Source organism: Salvia hispanica, chromosome 6 (genome assembly GCF_023119035.1).
Source record: "Salvia hispanica cultivar TCC Black 2014 chromosome 6, UniMelb_Shisp_WGS_1.0, whole genome shotgun sequence".
Lineage (NCBI taxonomy): Eukaryota > Viridiplantae > Streptophyta > Magnoliopsida > Lamiales > Lamiaceae > Salvia > Salvia hispanica.
In genome coordinates, this window is record NC_062970.1 from 7,955,609 (window position 1) to 7,976,454 (window position 20,846).

Consider the following 20,846-nt stretch of genomic DNA (forward strand, 5'->3'; position numbering starts at 1 on the left):
TTACATTTTTGTAATTTTTAATCCTTAAATAATGTAATTGTAATTAAAGTGTGAATTCATGTGATGAAATTAAATCGGGTTGTGCATCACACGTGTGTGACACTAGTTGTTAAAACATATAAGTGTATTAACAGATTTTTGTTGTGAAAGTTACATCATGTTAATTGTGTTTACACATTGTTAAAATATCTCAGCCATAGGTATATGGTTATCGGGTATCATGTTTATACGTGTTCGGGATTCGGCAGGTCCAACTACCCGATTTTTAGGATGAAAATACTTATAGGCCATGTTTGGTTGGCGGGAAAGTAAAGTTGGCAAAGAAAATGATTCCTGGGAAAATGAATCCCGGGAATATGATTCCTAGTAACTTTACTTTCCTGTGTTTGGAAAATATCAAGATTTTAAATTCATATTTAATTTAAACACCAGACTAAAAATATACTACTTATTATTATTTTATTTATAAAAGAATAATATTGTAAAATTCTTATTAAATTATTAATTACAAATAATAATAATAATAATATTATATTTATTATTACGATGGATAGTTTAAATATGGATTATCCATCATAATATATAATAATATAATTATAATTATAGTTACATGGAGTATTATAGTACTCATTTATTATAACAATAAATATAATAATTATTATATTATAATTATAATATTTACGAATATTATAATTAAATAAATTTTATAAATTAAAATTGCACTATGACTTTATTGATTAATTATTAATTTATAAAATAAAATATTTATTATTTATTATAAGATTTATATTATTTAATTATATTTTAATTATTTAATAAATTATTATTATTATTATTATGAATTATTATAAAATAAGTTATAATAATGATAATTTTAATTATAGTTTTTTTTATTATAGTGAAATTAAGTATGATTTATAATTTTAAATTATTTTAAAAATATTGTAATTATTATAATTATAATTATTATTATTACTATTACTATTATTATGTTATTATTATTATTATTATCATTATTATTAATAAAACTATACTTTATTGCTTAAATATGTAAAAAGCCTAAAACTGGGAAAAAGAATACCTAAGAAAAGTTAGGATTCAGAATCCTGGAAAGTTGTACTAACTTTCCTTGTTCTCGGATTCTGATTACTTTCCCATTTTAATTAAAAACCAAAACAAACAGAGAAACTAAAATTTAAAGAATCAGATTACTTTCTTATACAGAATTTCGACAACCAAACATGGTCATAGTTAATTCCACTGCACTTATGGTTATGGTTATATATTTCAAAACATCAAATTCCAATGCATAATCAGTGCATCATCAGTTGGTGCTATATAATCTTAAAAGAAAACATCAAAAATAAAATTTTCAACGCACCATCAATCATGATCTTTGAAACAAAGATTTTTAAAACCTCTATTGTATTATCTTATTTTTTTATATATAAAAATTGTGACCTTTTTATTTGACAAGGTTCTTTTGGCTATATATTTTCGCGAATACAATCATGAATATTCACAGCATAACTAGCAATTGATTTGCATATAAAGGATTAAAGAAAATGATTTATCATCATTATAAATTCACCATAGTCATTATTAATTAAATTAAGTCAACTACCATGAATACATTAGATTTTTCATGTACGCATATATACCAGAAATGGGGTGTGATCAATTGCTAACTTAACTTTTAATTACTAATGGCAACTAATTTAAAATTATAAATTTTTTAGAAATCTAATAGTCTATAAATTGTCATGCACTAATTTTATTTTATTAATATTTAAATTTTAAAAGATAAGAAAATTATCAAAAATTAGGATTTTGAATCAAATTTTCAATATATTGTACTAAACATATCAATACTCATTTAAATTTGTACCAGTAGTAAACATGTATTTGCATTTGAATTATAAAATTCATAAATCCAGTAATTAGAACCTACATAAATAACTAAAACTAAAAAGCAAGACTAATATAGTTTTCTCGGGGGATGGATCCCCTACTGTGCTTAAAAGCACAGCAACTTGTGCTGTGGTGCAAAACGCAGGTGTGTAGGAATAAAACGCATGATTAGCTCATTCCTTTCTTTAGTTTTCAATATTTTCACTTTTCTTTCTATCATGAAATTCTAAATATGATTATCATTCAAAAATTAAATAATCAGATAAAAATGTTAAAATTTGAAAGTACTAAATAAAATTAATTAGATTTTGAGTAGCTCAAGAAATAGGAATTTTTTTTGTTAAATCATTTTTATTGGGGTTAAAAATTAAAAGTTGAGTTTATTTTCATCATAATTATTTTTTATTTGGGTTAAATAGTACCTCCTCCGTTTCAGGGAAGATGACCCGTTCTTTGGGCGGCGGCACGAGATAATATGCAGCTTTATTTTGTGTGATGAGTGGAGGGAATAAAAAAGAGAGAATAAAGTAATAATAAAATTAATTTTATTTATAGTAATAATTCATCTTGGTTGAGACAACTCAAAAGGAAAATGGATTACTTTTTCAAATCCTAACATTTTTATCTGATTATTTAATTTTTGAATGATAATCATATTTAGAATTTCATGATAGAAAGAAAAGTGAAAATATTGAAAACTAAAGAAAGGAATGAGCTAATCCTGCGTTTTATTCCTACACTCCTGCGTTTTGCACCACAGCACAAGCTGCTGTGCTTTTAAGCACCGTAGGGGATCCATCCCCAGTTTTCTCTTCGTCCGACAAAGAATGTCATACTCATTTTCAATATCTGTACATGAATGTGTTTTTCATTTTTGATTTTGATATCTACCCAATTTTGGGGTTCTAGTAATTTGTTTGATATTTTTTTTTCTGTGGCTTATATAATCAATTAATCAGGGAGGTGTTTTGTTTCATTTTCTGATTGTGGGATTTTAGTGGTTCTTTTTAAGGCAATTTATGTGGTTGACTGGTTCTTCTCAGTGCATATGTTTTTCAGTTTGAGATTGATATGATTTCTTATTTTGTTTTGATTGTGAAAAATTTACTTAAGAAGCTGCATGAAGATGAAAATGTACGTGGATGGCCCATTATGTCTTCTGTTTGCACCAGAGTGTTTGCATTTGATGAATGACATGTCTAATTTATGTTGGAATCGTAGTTCGGTCAACGCAATTGACCAGGTCGTATAAGTGATGGATTATTTAATTTTAAAAATAATTAAATAATTTATAATCGATCTACGCTCCGAGTAGATGATTGTGGTATATTCACTTTCTCTAAGCCGATTCCGATAAGTGAGAAATAATATATTAAAGTATGTCGAGATATATGTAGATATGTAATTAATTAATTAATACTCCCTCCGCCCAGATTTATAGTCACATTTTGCCATAAAAGTCCGTCCCACATTTATAGTCACATTTAGAACTTTCCATATTTGGACATAAAATTTTACCCCATTATTCACTAAAATTACACACAAATGCCATTATCTACATTAAAAAAAAAAAAACAAAACAAAACAAAAAGTCAAAAAGGGACCCACCTTCAACCAACCAACTTCATTTATTACACACTCCATCATCTCACTTCATTTATTACACACTCTATCATCTCACTCCATCATCTCATTTCATTTATTACACACTCCACCTCTCACTTCATTAATTACACACTCCACCAATTCCTTAAAACCCGTGCCATAACTAAATGTTACTATAAATGTGGGACGGAGGGAGTATTATTTTGGAGACGTAGATAAAATAATGTGGCGAATGAGCATACAGAGAAAGCTTCGTAGAATGCGTGCACATTGATCGAGTCGTCCAGATACATTTCTGGAATGAACAACTACGTGAAAAATGTCAAGATACATCCGTCCAGGTTCATGCTCCATGATTGACGTTTGTAACGTCGATAACGTTTGTAACCGTCGACCATTACAAATTAGCCTTAATGGCATGTTTGACTTCATATCCTCCCATGGCCTATAAATAGTAATGCATGCTCTTGCATTCTCGACACCAAGACATACTTGAAATCTCTACACTCAAAGCATTCTCTGCATTCATAAGCTCCCTCTCCCTCCATTGTTCTTCTGTTGAAGCTATGCCCTCACCTCCATCCAGTTCGTTGGAGCTATGTTGTTAGCGGTGCTGCTTCATCAGAGACGAAGTCATTTTATCTTTGGAGATGACACGCCAATCCGAGAGCACTACCGGGGAGTATCTCGTCTTTGTTTCAAATTATTGTTTTGTTATTTTAATTCAGTTTATTGTACTTTTATCTTCATTTTTCATTTGGGTTGTATTACGCTCGGTTAGTGTATCTTTGTATCCCAGTAATCACACAAAACCAACAACCGCAAGACGAGATGTACTTGCTGATGTGTATTTTTCGAGCTTTTGTATCAATGAACTAATGACACACAAGTATATCAAATAGCTCTAAAATTATAACTTTTCTGCAAGAGTACAGATGTAATTGTAGTAAAAGAGTGTTGAACCACAGGGAGGCGTACAATTATCTAATTCTAAAGCAAGTAAATTATGGAATTTTTGGATTGAGAAACCAAATTGAAACAAAAACAAGTGAAGAAATAAAAGGACAACACAAAATATAACCAACAGAGTGAGAACATTGCTCCTAATATGCCACAGACGTGAATTAACTTAATGGATCAATTAACCTATGGATTAAAGATTAATCTAATGAAAGTTGTAAATACCTCGTTCATTCTATTCACACTGAACATGTTCGCAAATGCTTGAATTTAACCTTGCTGAACACTAAGATCAAATTCGTACTCATCGGATTTACATTCCTACGGTAGCGTGGTAAGCTCTAACCCAACTTCTAAGTTCCAACGTACATGATTCATTTACAAAATCAATTGAACATTCCTACGGAAGCACAGTAAATCTCCAACAATTATTGTAACAACATGTAAATTAACTTATCCAAGATTCATATGCTGAACACAATACAAATCTCAAACTCTTTATCTACGTTTCCACCTTTTAACCATGTTAAAGAGACATTGGCTAAAAGATATGATTGAATAATAAATCAGGCCGGGATTTATCATTTAATGTAAAAAGCACAGTAGAAAAAGATCATAATTAATACTAATCCATAGAATCCAAAAGTAATTCACGTCTATCACAAATTAGGAGCAACGTAAGAGTTTAGTTACACATCCACAACCAATAAAGAAGAACCAGAACTCATGAAATTGATGTGCAGATGGTAGCAAATCTCCTCCGGGATGATGGAAGTTGAATGATTGCACCTCCAATCTTCCTCTCTTCCTTTTTCTCCTCTCATTTCCCCTCCTTTCTTGTCTGGAAAATCTGAATAACCCCCTAGAAACCGCTCCAGAAACCAATTTGAAGACTAAATTCGGCAGTTTCCGAGAAAAACACCCGACCCGGGCGTTTTTTATGCCAACCCGGGCGTTTCTACTGGACCCGGGTGTTTTCGCAGAGTTCGCACTGCTCCACGCATCCTTCGTCAAATGTCCATAACTTCTTCATCCGACCTCCGATTGAGGCCCAAGGTACCCATACGAAGCTATTTCAAAGACGAAGATAATGGTGGTAAGATAAAAGAATTTGGACGTCGTCTTGATAGGCAACGAACACTTTGAATCAGACCCCACCGCTTTGGCTCATTGTAGTCACTCCACATGTACATCTATCAACTAATATATAATAATCAAACGTTAATGATTAATTGATAGATGATTTTAATATCAAAAATAGGAGAAATCTTGGAGTAGAATTAGCATCATTTGATTCACATCACTTGCCGTTGAAGAAGGAGTTTAGACTTTAAATTGAATCTAAAAACTTTCGAAACTAATACCTTAGCGTGAAGATGGATCTTGTTGTTGCGTTCCCCATCGCCGCTTTCCCCAATTCCAACATCTCTGTGCCCACTGTTCCCCCACTGGGTCCTCGCAGTGACCACGACTCCCGTTGAGTCCACATCATTACTCTTGATTACCCAAGCGCCATGGGTGCTAACTAACCCATTTTGGTCAACCGGTGCATCCACCTTGAGTGGCACCGATGGTTCCACATTAAGTGGTTCTGTAGGATCCTTGATTGGATTGGGTGTTCGATCTTTCGGGGTTAACACGAGTGTTGGGGCCTTCGGGGCCAACACGAAAAATGACGGTTCCACTTTTAGTGATTTCGCGAGATCCTTCAATGGATCGTGTGTTGAGTCATTTGGGATCATTACAAGTGTTGGGACCTTCAGGGCTAACACGCAAACTGACGGTTCCACTATTAATGGTTCCGAGAAATCTTCTAATGGATCAAGTGTTGAGGCCTTTGGGGTCAACACGTGTGTTGGGGCTTTAGGGGCCAACACGAGAACTAGTGGTTCCACGTCTGGTGGCTCCATGGAATCCTCTAATGGATTGAATGTTAGGACCGTCAGGTCCGACACGAGAGTTGATGCATTTTGGATCAACACGATTGACTCCTATGTGGGGGAGAGACCTCGTGAAGGTCAACGGTCGGGAAGTCCTAATGGACATCTCCAGTTGTCCCATGGACAGGGTCCTTGTATGTGTCCCATTGGTCACAAGGGACGTCTCCCGTTCGTCGGGAGACATGAGGAGACATGAAGAGACATTACAATCCCGTCCGTGCCTTAGCAAATGTTGCGAGACATTTGGCACACGTCGGTCTCTCGTTCGTTGGGAGACATGGGGAGACATTTGGCTCCCATTCGTTCCTTAGCAAATGTCGTGAGACATTTGGCACACGTAGCTCCCCTAAAAAATATCGGGAGACGTTTGACACATATTCGTGTCTTAAAAAAATATTAGGAGACATTTGGCACCTGCCCATTACATGGGAGATGTCGGGAGACATTCTACACCCGCCCGTCTCCTGAGAGATGTGGGTGACATTTGGCACCCGTCCAAATGTCGGGAGTAAGATGACTCCAAGATGAAGCCACCAACCGAGAAGCTTGGTGGAGCCAACTTCATCAAACATGCCAAAGGCAACATAGCCGCCATGGTCACTGAAGAAGTCAACCATGTCGAGAACAAATGTGTTGGTATATCGACACAGACGTCACTGCCCACGTGTGTGCCGATAGAAGTAAGTTCTATATTTACAAGACTGTTGAGAGGAGGAAGCTCAACATGGGGAACTAAGTCTCATCCAAATGTGTCGATTTTGGAGATATGGTCCTCAAGAAGACGTCCGACATGACACATTCACATTTGCCTTAAAAATGTAAGGGACTAAAAAGTTTTTTAAGGCAAATGTAAAGGACCAATTATGGATGTTAGTCTTTATATAATAAAATAATAATGCAAACATGAATTCCACCTTTTCTCCGAATACATCCGTTAGTGAACTACAATAATTATGAAAAGAAAAAAACTAACTAGTTGAAAGTAAATAGAATTGAGTTGTATATATAGAAACAAGCATCTCAGATCGATTCTCATTTAGATTCATATCTAATCCATCCCTATAAGGAAACGAACACTTCTAACTATTATATATAGCAGTAGTTGATATATCAAAAATTACTCCTACTACCATAGTCTTATACAACAAAGATCATTGATCTGACCAAGAATTATGGAGAAGAAGCAAACTGTGTGGGACTGATTCAATGTGTTATGCAGATGACACATTCACAACTAGAGTATAGTACAATGGTTTGATGAGCAAATCACCTAGGAATAAGTAAATTGGTGGTTTAGTTGAATATGTGAGCAATTGTGATCTAGATAAATAGTCCAAGTTGGAAGTTGATGACATGCTTGAAAAAAAAGACTTGATGTTACTTGATTTGAGTATTACTTTGTAAAATCAAGAATGAATATGGATGATGGGTTTACGCGCTTATTCAACAACCAATCTTTCATTGAGATGACAGAAATAGGGCTGGAAACAGGAGTGATTGATTTATATGTTGTGACTGAACTTGAACCGGCCGTTGATGTTGGATATCAAGTCAATGCTGGTGATGAAGTTGTGGAAGACAACATGCTAGTTAGCCAAGTAACCCAAGAGAAAGTTGTTGATGTTAATAAGGAAACTATAGTAGAAGTGCTTGATAATGAAGATGAAATTGAACTAATAGTGGATGATGATCAAGAAGAAGATATGACTAGTGATGATGAGGAGTATGAAAAAGAAGTGAAGGGGAAGATGCCATCTACGAGTACAATGAAGGATACTAGTGGAAAACCTTCATTTGTAGATAGTGATTATGATTTTTGACTGATGATTAAGAAGATGAAGTAATGAATGGTCAGGTAGAATCTTGGAAAAAGATTGTAAGTGAAATGGAAACAAGGAAATATGTTGAACTTGTAGGCGATTCAAGTTCAAGTAAGTACCTTCCTAATGATTCACCGAGTTCTGATGAAGATTTAGAAGGTGAAGAATGAGTTAAAACTCAAAAATACAAGCCGGGGACTGATCTCAACGATTTAAAGTGGGAAATTGGTTTGCGATATACTTTAAAGCAGGATTTCATTGAGCTGATCCGACATCAAGGTGTAAAGATGAGTAAAAATTACGTTCTAAGAAAAATGATAATTTTCACTGCATTGCCATTTGCAAATTTGTGCTTCAAAATAAGAATAAAGTTGCATGTCCATGGTATGTTTCAATAAGATATAGGACTGCATATGGTTACTGGCAGGTCTCACGTCTCCAGGACAAACACATTTCTGGTGGCTCTTCTTCGAACCATGGATGTGCTAATGCCAAATATCTTAGTAGGAAATAAAAGGAAGACATTCGCATTTTTTCCGAAATGAGAATTGGTCAATTCATTAAAAAGGTGCATAAAGACATAAAAATTGCAATCAGTTCAGGAAAAGCGAAACGTGCTATCAAACATGCATGTTCTTTAATTGAGGCTGATTTGATACAACCATACAAAAACTTGCATGACTACAAGGCAAAATTGTTAAGGGCAAACCCAAGTGTTACTGTAGTGCTGGCTACCCGACCACTAGATGACGGAAATCAGAAATTTAAGGCTATGTACATAGCATATGAAGCTTGTATGACATCATTCAAACTTCATTGCAGACGCATTGTCGACCTTGATGGTTGTCATCTCAAGGGACAAGCAAGGGGTATTCTCTTGACCGTCATTGGTTTGGATCCAAATGACCAAATATTTCCCATTGCATTTGCTGTCGTCAAATTGAGAATACAAATACATGGAGTTGGTTTATGAGGCTTTTGGTAAAAGATTTAGAGATTACTGATTCCAGCAGGTGGACCTTTATCTCAGATAAACAAAAGATACAAGTATTGTTTATACTACGTTTTATATTTAGGACTATATTGACAAATATTTTAATTTTTCTTTCATAGGGACTTATCAATGCAATTAAGAACTGTTGTGTGGATGTTGAACATCAAATATGTGTATATGATATGCACAACAACTTTAAAAAGCAGTTCCCTTGGAGTACATTAAAAGATAAGATTTGGGAGACAGCAAGATCGAGTAATATTCAAAGCTTTGAGAAAGCAGTGGATGAAATTAAGGACACAAATGAGGGAGCATACAAGTGGTTAATTGAACACGACAACAAGAAGAACTGGAGTCGTGCTTTCTTTGGATTTCACGCAAAATGTGATATCCTCGTGAACAACATTTCAGACTGCTTAAATAGAGTATTGTTATTTGCTCGAGAGAAACCATTGCTTGGGATGTTGGAGTGTATCAGGATATACATGATGGATAGATTCATAATTAGAAGGAAGTTTGCTGCAAGGATTGAAGATTGTTTTGGTCCGAAGATAAGGAAGAAAATTGAGAAACTAAAAGAGAAGACAGGCGAGTGCATGACGCGAGAGGCTGGAGACTGGATTTACCAAGTGAACACGAAGTGGAATGAACAATTTGTGGTTGACTTGAGGGATAGAACGTGTAGTTGTCGGAGATGGATGCTCACGGGCATCCCGTGTCATCATGCAATTACAGCTATAGAGATGGCATATGAGACTGTTGATCAGTTTGTGGATACTTGTTACTCAAAAGAAAGTTTCCAAAAGGTATACCAACCAATTATTTATCCAGTTGAAGGTTCCAACTTTTGGCCCAAGACGATGGAGCCTGATGTCATTCCACCTGAAATCATCAAACTTCCGGGTATTTTAAAAGGAGCAAGGCAGAAAACATCCGAAGAGAGAAAGGAAATAAACAACAAAAAAGCCAAAACAAAAAAAGTGAAAATATGTGAGTTATCACATGGAATGCAAAAGGTGTCTAGGAGTAGCATGATGCCTGATTACACATGTCGTAACTATGGTGAAAAGGGTCATAACAAGAGAAAATGTCCTCAGCTCCATCGTCTTGAATCGGAACATGTAATTGAAGCTAGCAACCCCAAAGACGGACAAGGTAGTTACTTTTTCTATTCAAAACTTTTTTACATTTAAAAATTATAAATCGGTTTATTTCAATGTTATGCACATAATGCAGCAAAAAGCGTAGGCGTAACCGTCCACAATATTGTAGCTTGTATTATCAACCAGGTCACAAGAGGTCATGGTGTACAAGTACAATTGCTGCTATGTATATTAATCCTACTTCTTCAAGTGTGGCAGTTGCATCTTCAAGTGAGTAGGTTGCTTCCTCAAGTATGTCGGCAGCTCCATCAAGTGTAAAAACAACTTCTTCAAGTGTGGCAGTTGCATCTTCAAGGGGGCAGATTGTTACCTCAAATGTGCAGATAGCTCCATCAAGCATACCAACAACTTCTTCAATTGTGGTAGTTGCATCATCAAGGGGGCAGGTTGCTTTGAGTGCTTCCTCAAGTGTGCCGACAACCTCATCTAGTGTACCTGCTGAGAACCTGATAATATGCCCGTGTTTTTTCTAACTTTTTGTGATTGTTCGTTGGTGCTATGAAACTTATCTAGCTTTTGTATGCATTCAATATTGTGTAAAACTTTTATACATTAGAATGCATGTCCACTGTCAAATTATTGTTCAATCATTTTTTTGTCGATGGTTGACGTAAATTTTACTCAAAACTAATTTTTAGTACGTATTAATGAGATTATTTTATAAGATAATTTTGAAATTTTTGTCCATCAAATAAAGAGAATTTCCATTTATGTAACAAAAATAATTTATAAATTTTTTAATAAATATTAAATTAATTAAATTTATAATTAAGTAATTAATTATGGTCAAACTAAATTTGACTGTTAACTTTAATTGAGGTGTTAACTTTGGACCAAAACATAATGTTTAGGAACAAAAAGTAATAAACTTAATGTAAGGGATAAAAAGTTTTTTAAGACAAATGTAAAAGACCAATTATGGACTTTAGTCTTATATAAATTTCATAAATTTATGTTTTTATAAATGTCGCCAGTTGTCATGAAAAATTGGCAATTATCTATAGCCTCGAATTAAGTACTCCCTCCGTCCCACAAAAGAATATTTAGGAGGTTTTGTTTTGTGTGTTAAATGGAGAGAGAAAAATATAATTTTTATATTTATGTGAGAGATAACTTTTTCCAAAAATGAAAATGCGGCGGCATTTTTTATGAGACAAACTAAAAAGAAAAGTGTGACATCTATTATGGGACGGTGAGAGTACTAGTATATGTTAAACGAGAACGGTGCTCACTGATAATGCTCACATAGTGCCTGTATCCAAAATGAATAATTCGCCTTCTGTTTAGATGGTGAATTCTTACCGTCCACGCAGCAAAGCATTTTTTCAAGCACAGAAGATAGAACAGATGTCCGAATCTTGGTGTATATTAAAAGAGCTTTTTGGTGATTGCATGAAATGTCTGACATAATTTAGACATTGATTTAGTACATTTTTGTACCCAATTAATTGCATATGTGCCAAATTAACAGAGCTTTCTAATGTTTCAAGTTTCAACAAGATACAGTGATATGCAATAATTAAACAGCACATTTCCTTGTAAAAAATAAATGACACATTAAAGCTTGAGACTGTGAACAGCATCAATTCTGCTGACAAAAATGACAAAATTGCTCCTAAGAAGCAAACGAGCGGCTGCCAAACTACAACTAAGAAACACAAAAAGCAAGTGGTCCAAAACTTGAAGAAAAAATTGTATGGAAAAAGTTATTCCTATTGAGCTGTATGTTGTTTTCTTGTGTGCGTCAAATGTAAAGTAATCTCTTGAATCCCCATCGTTTATTTCTTATTCTTATTTAAATTCTTAATCCCATTAAAGTCTTATTTCACGAAGAGTATATGTGAATGAATATGCTTTTAATTGAACAAATTAATCACACACTTTGCAAGTGTACCAAAGAAAATGTTGATAAATGTAGCGCTTGAACAAATGAAACTAGTTGAGTTGGAGTAAGCTAAGATTTGTGGTGTGCATGAGAAATGAATGCATTATTCATGTTTAAAGTTGTCACATGGTATATTCAAGTGTGTGTGGATTGAGACCTTTCATAAAAGCATGGTAAATACATGTGGGCATAATATGAATATAATAGGATGTCAGATTTCTGATCCGAGAAGCCGCAGTGTGTCACGTTGTAGATAATGTGTGCCTCTAAAAGCCCAAACATATGTAGTGAAAATTAAAATTTTTATCTTTTTACCATAAAACCATGGCTGTAACTATATAATTATAGGTGTTGTTTAGTTGTCATGACTTATTATTCATATGATTATCCACCTATGATTAAATTGTGAAATTATTTTACTTAAATGTGAGTGGTTGTGACTAATTATCATAAAACTATCCATTGTGGATTAAGTTATGGGATTCAATCGTATAAAAACCAAACATGATACATATTCAATCATGAGATACAATCTTGCCAACCGAGTAGACTCATATTGTACTATTATTGTAGTAGTAATAATTATTATATACAGTCATTTGTATTTATTTGATAGTAAGAATTTTTTTTTTTAATCTACAATTTTCAAACTTTTATGCAAAACAAAACATATTTAAAAATCTAAATAAAGTAGTCGTTGAAGGAACTGGAAACTAATTTGAATCATTGATACTTGTATTATTTTTGTAATTAATAGTAAAAGTTATTGCATTATATAAAATATATTATCATAAAGATGTATTATTGTAATGTGTCTAAAATGATATCATTACTAGTAGTACTGTTTTTGTAAAGATGTAATTTTTCTGTGACCCCTGTTTGTGTGTGTGCATGCATGTGTGCGTCAAATCCGGCAATGAAATTATTATTAACTTTTCAGACATAAATGATATCATCCTATCAATGCATTATTGTACTGTTTATATGTTTGCATTTTTAATACTACGAATTTTCAAATATAATTTTATTTGTAAAAAGTGTCATGGTAAACATAACATATGTATGAAAATTATAGATGATAAATTTACGATATTATCATAGGTTTTAATTATATCCTCTACACTCGAAGTTGTGCAAATTCAAATTTAATCTTAAATTATTTTTAATATTGGATTGAAAAATTGTAATCGTATATGTTACCTCAAAACCTTATTTTCGGAAATATTGTAATCGTATATGTCCAATTATGTATGCACATAAAATAGAAAATAGGGAAATAGTGTACAATTGTAGGCATCGTTTTATTTGAGCGGAAAATAGTCAATACTGTTGCAGATCAGATAGACCTACTTATTGCCCCCATAATTATGGTTAATCAACTATCACTTTCCAGAGTGGCATCATTAGAATATATCAAAGCCCATGATATTAAAGAGTATAATATTTGATCGCCGTAACTATAGTAGTATATTACTATATTATAAGTAGTTAGTATTCAGTTTATATAATATGAACTCCCAACTGCTACCATTTAAAAGCAGTCGACAATCGACATATAGAGAGAAAAAATTATGACGCTACATATCAGTATATTTTATGAGTATCGTTCTCATTTCGATCATATTGAAACTAGATTTCACACCAATTTGATTTATTCTATTAAAAGTCTAAGTTCGATTGATTGTTTCAGTCCCGTCAATAATCATTTCAATTATAAAAATTAAATTAAATGAATAGAAACATGAACTAAATTCGTAGCTAACATAAAATATGCGGAGTATTGCGCTATATATATATTTGTATACGCTAGTGATAAAATGCAAACTCATATATTGTATAAACTCCAAACTTTTCAACATAGTATCAACACAATGTCAACACAGTGTAAAATTTTAAGATTTTAATGTCAACACAATGTCAATAAAATGTCAACACAATTTCAACACAACATCAACCATTGACATTTTTTATTGCTATTATTTTATTATCTGTTGATATTTTCTAACGGTTCATATCATAGTATCACATTCCTATTTGTATAAATGAAACAAATATAGATGAAAAGTCTCCGTATATGTATATACTATCACATGCTCTAACCCAAAATAGTTGAGCTCTATTGAATTGGTCGTGCTACGGTAGTTTTCTCGGAAACAAGATTGATGAAATCATGAATTCAAGTTGAGTTAGTTGAGTTTGCTGACATTTAATTTTTACCTTTTTTGACCAACTCACTTAACTAATTGTTAAAAAAAAGCTCGTGATGATTAATTGTAATTAGTGTGGTTAGAAAAATACTAAAACATCTCCGGTTGAAAAGAAATAAAGAGATAAACCTGATTTGGGAGATTGTGGTTTAATGTAAAACTAGATTCTCTCCACCCACCGTCCCTTTTCTTGTTTGTTTCATAATGAAAGCTCAAAATTTGGAGGCCAAGTTTTGTACCAAAAGGAAGATCGCTTTACAAGTCTAAAGCTAAGAGGTAGAGAATCTGATGAAGCTAATAAAACAATTTGATGAAAACATAAAAATGCAAAAAACTGAATTGACTATACAAACTGAAATGAACACATAATAGTATTATTATTTGAAAGAAGAAAGAAAGAAAGAAAGTAGAGCATCTAAGTAATTAATGGTGAAGGGTTCTACGGCGCAGCATCTGGCGCATGCCGTCGGCGACTAGGACGGCGGGGTTGGCCTTGCACTTGCGGCGGAAGGAGATGTGAGCTTTGAGAGCTTCATCCAGTATGGCGGATTGCTTCTTCACTTCATCTCTCACCGCCTCCGAGCACAGCCCGCACAGCCACTTCCCCTCGAATTTGGCCTTCACCTCGTTGATGTACTCTTCCGTGCACTCTTCTTTCAGCCCGCAACACTCGCACTTCACCACTTCTATCTCCATTCTTTTTCACCTCACTTACAAATCATCAATTCAACACAAAACTGCTCTTGCCTTCTTTTTAATCAATTAGTAGTACTAGTACTAGTATTTATATAGAGGCAGAGAAGGGTAGGGAAGGAAAGCGGCCATTTTTATCTCCATGTTCTATGGTATATTGGGCACTGGAATGTGAGACATTCTGGCCCTTACTCTCTGCCCCACTTTTTCTTTTCCCTTTTTGCATTTTTTATCCTACCTTCTGTTTAAGTACAATTTTAATTTCTTATTTTGAATTGATTTTTACCGTCTTATTTTAAATTGGCACGGCACGTGTATTCATATCTAACTACTAATTTGGATTTTGGAACATTAATTAGGAAATGAAATGAGGTATTTGAAAATGTGTCTAATGGGACATGAATATGATGCATATAAAATTATTAATACGCTACTGGATATTAATTTAAATATGCATGCTATCTCTACCAAATTTCCGCATCAAGTGAAATGAGACATCTTGTTCTACGAATTATATTTATATCTCAGGTTGAAAAATTTTTATATCTCACGTTAAAAAAATGAAAGTTATGTATTTATAAAAGAGAATGAAGTCAATTTTCGACGTATATTTTTTTATTAATTTAGAGATTCAACTAGCATTGTGAGATTTTAATGTTAATTTTTAAATATTAGATTTTATAAAATTATTATTTTATACTAGCATATAAATAAAAATCAATTACAGCAAAGCGGCGGTTTGGTTGCGCACTCGCGGCATACAGTGGGCGCCGTGCATCGCCTACATCATGAACAAAATGTTGATTGATTTTTTAATCTCATCATCTTATTATAATCAATATATTTTGTATTTACTACTATAGATTTTAATAACTATTGCATTATTTCCATAGAAGTTTGTGAAACCGCACGTCTATAGCAGATTTTCTGCCCCAAATCCAATCAGAGTATCTGTAATAATAATGTCAAGTAGTGGCCTGAAATGTTAATATTCATTATTTTTTCCGCACATATATATGTATACTTCATAAATATTCCCTTGTCCCATTATAATAATTAAATTCCTTTTTTTTCGTTATTCCACTAAGTGATGGAGTAGATTTTTATGAAAGCAAAAAAAATATGATTATTTACTTTTATACCTTAATCTCTCTATCTTCCTACTTTACTCTTTCTTCAATTAACTCATAAATATCATTTTATTCTTAATCACGTTGCCAAAGAATATCAATCACGTATAAACAGGATTTAGAGAGTATCTTTTAAAGAATTTTATTAATTTGTGTTAAATATAAATCATCACTGCAGGTTCTAAATATATACTATTTCTATATTTTACTTTTATAAATAAATAATTTCAAAAATTTTATTTACCTTTATGCACTATAAATTACTAATAGTTCCTACTTTAGAGTTTTCTGTTATATTTAATAGCGAATTTAGGTGGAGATTATAAACTAAATAACTCATATCATTTTGAAAAAACTAGAGTACTAAATTTAGTAATTTGAGCGGCGTTGAATGCATGATGCAGCGTCCAAACCATTCAAGGGTTCGGATTTCGTCCGCCATCCACTGCTAGTAATAACCGTTGCACCATCACTTCTTTTTTTTATAGATCTACCATTGAATATCTTAATGGTTTATAAACTACTTATATGTTTTTAGATATTTTTATGATAGAAGATATTTGTCGGCGACACCAATAATGTAGACGACCTTAACTGACTTGACTTGACTAGATTCACGGCCGGTTATTATTTATTTGTTTGTTTATTTGGCCTTTTCCCGCATAGAAAACATAGTAGGAGTATTTTGTATTTTGTTTGGCAAGTCTCCGAGGAAAGAATTACAGGCTATTTATATATTTTCAGCCATACATAAACATATATTAACAGAGGTGCGTTAAAATGACAACAGCTCTTAAAGTATCATCATACTATAATTCCTAGCCAATCATTTGTACACGCGGACGAAATCAGTTGTCATATGACAATTATAAAAAATGCTCAAGGGTAAATTTACTCGGCCAGTAATATCTAATACACTATACAACAATTTTTCTCAACCAACAATATCTAATACACTAGATAGCAATCTATGCGTTTATATTATTGTTGTTTAGCCTTTATAATATTGAATACATGGTGTCACAGTGTCACTTTAAGAGGTATTGTCATTTTAATATAAACCTATATTAACATCAATAGAATATTTATTTAGTACTCGGTGCTTATTATGTCGAATTCGTTATAATACTATTTAATGCTCATATTCTGTTTATTCTAGAGGATCTTATGTATAGTTGCATCATTGACATATCTTGTTTTAAATTAGAAATTACTAGTATCCAGTTTGGTTGATCTGCTGTTGAAGGATGCTTTTCAATGGTAGACCAAAACTACATCAGCAATATACCCTTTCTCGACCGATAATTTAATTGTGTCCCCTTTTTCTCTTATTCCCTAATCACACGTGTTTACATTTGATCGAATAATCATTCTTTCTTTTTCCAATGACAAGAATAGGGATTTTAGTGAAATTCAAGATTCGAAATAGCTGCTAAATTTAAAGGATTAGTATTGACCTGAAATTTGATGAGATGATTTTGGGTACAACGATTGCATAATTTTCTACCTCGACACTTTAAATGATAATTTTACTAAAATAAATAATTACAAAAAACATAATTCTTCAATTTATATTTTATATATAAACTATCCACATATATGCATTAGTTTTTATTAATATAATACTACAATACATTAAAAAATTAGAAAAATCAAGTTTAGAAAAAGAAATATTCTTAATTGTAAATTAGTATGCTTCATAATTTATCCAAAAATTGTTTATTAAATTTTAAATAAGATTTTTAACATGCCAATATTCATAATAATCTCATGCCAATATTAAATTATTTAACAACTCAACATCTATCAAATGTCAATCTTATTTACTTAAATTTCTATACTTAATCATGCGCTTATGCTAGACATAATAATACCTTTATTTTATATACGCTTATGTATTATACACATATTGATCCTTAGGAATAAAAATTGCACATGTTAATTTTAAGATTTATCCTTTAGTCTGATTAGCGTGACTAGCTCAATTGTTAGTGACTTAGACCATCTCCAACAGTACTGCAAAACTTAAAATGCAGTAGAAAAAGACCTCCAACAGTACTGCAAAATCAATCCTATTATAGGTTTTTAAGGAAAAAATACCTATCTTTAGGTTTACACTAAAAGTATACTAAAAACACTTTTCAGATTTTGATTTATTGCATTCAAGTCCAAATCAATTTATATTATCAAAATAGAAAGAGGAAAGGAAGAGAATTAAAATGCAGAAAAACTTACAGAATGACTTGCAGGAAAAGCGCGGCTGTGTGAAGAAGATAATATGAATAATAACCTACTAATTAGTTCTACTAATATTTGATTAGTTTTCAATTAGAGGGCTGGCCCATATTAGTATAATATTAAAAATGATTAGTTAAATTAATAATATTAATAACACTACACGTACATAACTGAAAAAAAGTTAGTAAATTAAATCTACTACTACACGTACGCTATTATATTTAATACTACAGATACGTAATTTTCAATATTAATAATTGTTTATTAGTTTAAAATTTGTCAGAATCTTAATTTTAAACAAAATCTTATTATATTTAATTTTAGTTATTGACAATGTTATGGCTCAGTGTGTAATTTAGATCAAATATATAGGTGTGATTGAAAAGAATAAAAAGTAAGTGAGTGGAGAATATTCTTTTGAGTTTGAGTTTAGTATAAATGATTGAAGTAAAATCAATATTTAGTATAACATTTACACTAAAATAGGTTTGAGTATAATGTAATGATTGGAGATGCTGTCAACTTCCAACGTCTATGATTGGGCAATTAAAGCAACGTTTATTTGACGCAAATAGATTGCCATCGGTTCTGAGCTGGAAAGAATTGGAGCATTTTTATTGTATAAATTTTATTCAACAATTACTGACCCCTTTCTGAATTTATTTCCAAATCAAATATTCATATTTCTTTTACTAATTGCAGTTTTAAGAAAGGCTTACCTCTGTTTTGAAATAAACTAGGAGTATAAAATTGAGTTTCAATCATAAAAATACCAAAAAAAAAAAAAAAAAAAAAAAAAAAAGATAAAGAAGATAATGGGACCTGAAAATTTGAAATGGAACGAAGGCTTATGAAATCAGATAATAAAGTTAGACTTATTCCGTGGCCACAAGGTGATCAATGGGGACAAATGAAAGCAATCAGTCTTTAAACTGTTGATGTAACAAGAATTAGGCATCCATTATAATCATATTTAAATATATAGAAAGCAATAAAAAGATAAAGATAAGAAAATGAATTTTAGTAAATGAGTCTATACTTGCACCTTTTAAAATTTAAATTGTGTCCTAATAATCTTTTCATATTAATAGCTTGATACAGGATTCTCTTATGTGGCAGTCAAATAACTTAAATATTGACACCTAATCCACATAGTTAAAGGAAGTTTGTATGTTTCAAATGCCAAATACTGAAGCATTTAATATTATGAAATGTGTTACTCCACGAATAACTATACACATAGTAGTTTTAAAAGCTGGCATGTATTGATTGAGTGTACGACCAAATGTTTTATTTCCATTCCATTAGAGATACATACAAATACACACACATGTTTGTAAAAACTTGATAAGAAACACATCATGTTCAAGCCTATGATGAGCCATCAATCATAAAAAGATGTAGATGTATTAGCCTATTTCCATTATATAGATTTGTAGGCCACAAACTTCGGACATCAGCCAATTCAATTTGATTGTTGGTAATTTTGTTTTTGAAAAAACTAGTTGAGCTAGTTAGATGTGACCACACAAATTGAGTGACGGCCCCACCCCAAACTTCCGAACGTGGGAGGTTCCTCAATTTCTTTCACAATCTCATTTTTGTTTATGGTAATAAATGTATGAAAACACCAATGCATTTTCATGCATTCAAGTGTTGGCCGTCGAGGATGATTTAGTAGTGGAGTGGGGCAGCTTCTTGTTATGTGATACACATTGTTCTCGGCGAGCCATGAATATTGTGACAAGGAGTGAAGATAGAGTGAAGTCTTGTTAGATTTTCATTAGTCTAGGTTTATGCCACGTTGGGTATCATTGACTAGATATGTCACCGTAAAATACAATGAAATCTAGATATGTAGATATTGACAAAGAATATTAGTTTTATGTTCGTTATTAGATTGATAAGATTGAAATAATGATAAAATAAGAGAGGTTTTTGCAGGTTCGAAGTCCGAAGCCATGATTCGGACGATGGGCCTAAACTACTGCTAATAGTTATAGAGTATTTCTGGTGTTAATATTGTCGGAGTAGCTGTGATGTGAACAATAGCCAGTAGGGGTTGCAAAAGATAAATGGATAATGAGAAAGATAACTAGAGGATGAGCAATAGAAACAAGAGATGCATACGGTGACAGCGTCAACATCGAAATAACAAATTACGTATGAAATCAAAATAACAAATGATGTGAATTCGGGAAGCGCCAAACCAATAGAAGGAATGAAGGCATACAATAAGCCAAACCGAAGTATCTATCTAAATCATACCTTCATCTTCTTCCTTTTCCACCTTTTTTATT

General features: G+C 32.4%; 1 protein-coding gene across 1 annotated transcript; it reads right to left on the reverse strand.

Annotated features, from left to right (window-relative positions):
* Positions 1 to 14,796: 14,796 nt before the first annotated feature.
* LOC125197446 lies at positions 14,797 to 15,369 on the reverse strand. Its single transcript, XM_048096186.1, has one exon. The coding sequence runs from the start codon at positions 15,179 to 15,181 to the stop codon at positions 14,909 to 14,911; it is 273 nt and encodes a 90-aa protein (XP_047952143.1). The 5' UTR covers positions 15,182 to 15,369; the 3' UTR covers positions 14,797 to 14,908.
* Positions 15,370 to 20,846: the final 5,477 nt, after the last annotated feature.

Coding starts and splice junctions, on each gene's coding strand:
- LOC125197446 (XM_048096186.1), bottom strand. CDS start 15,181: ATGGAGATAGAAGTGGTGAAGTGCGAGTGTTGCGGGCTGAAAGAAGAG.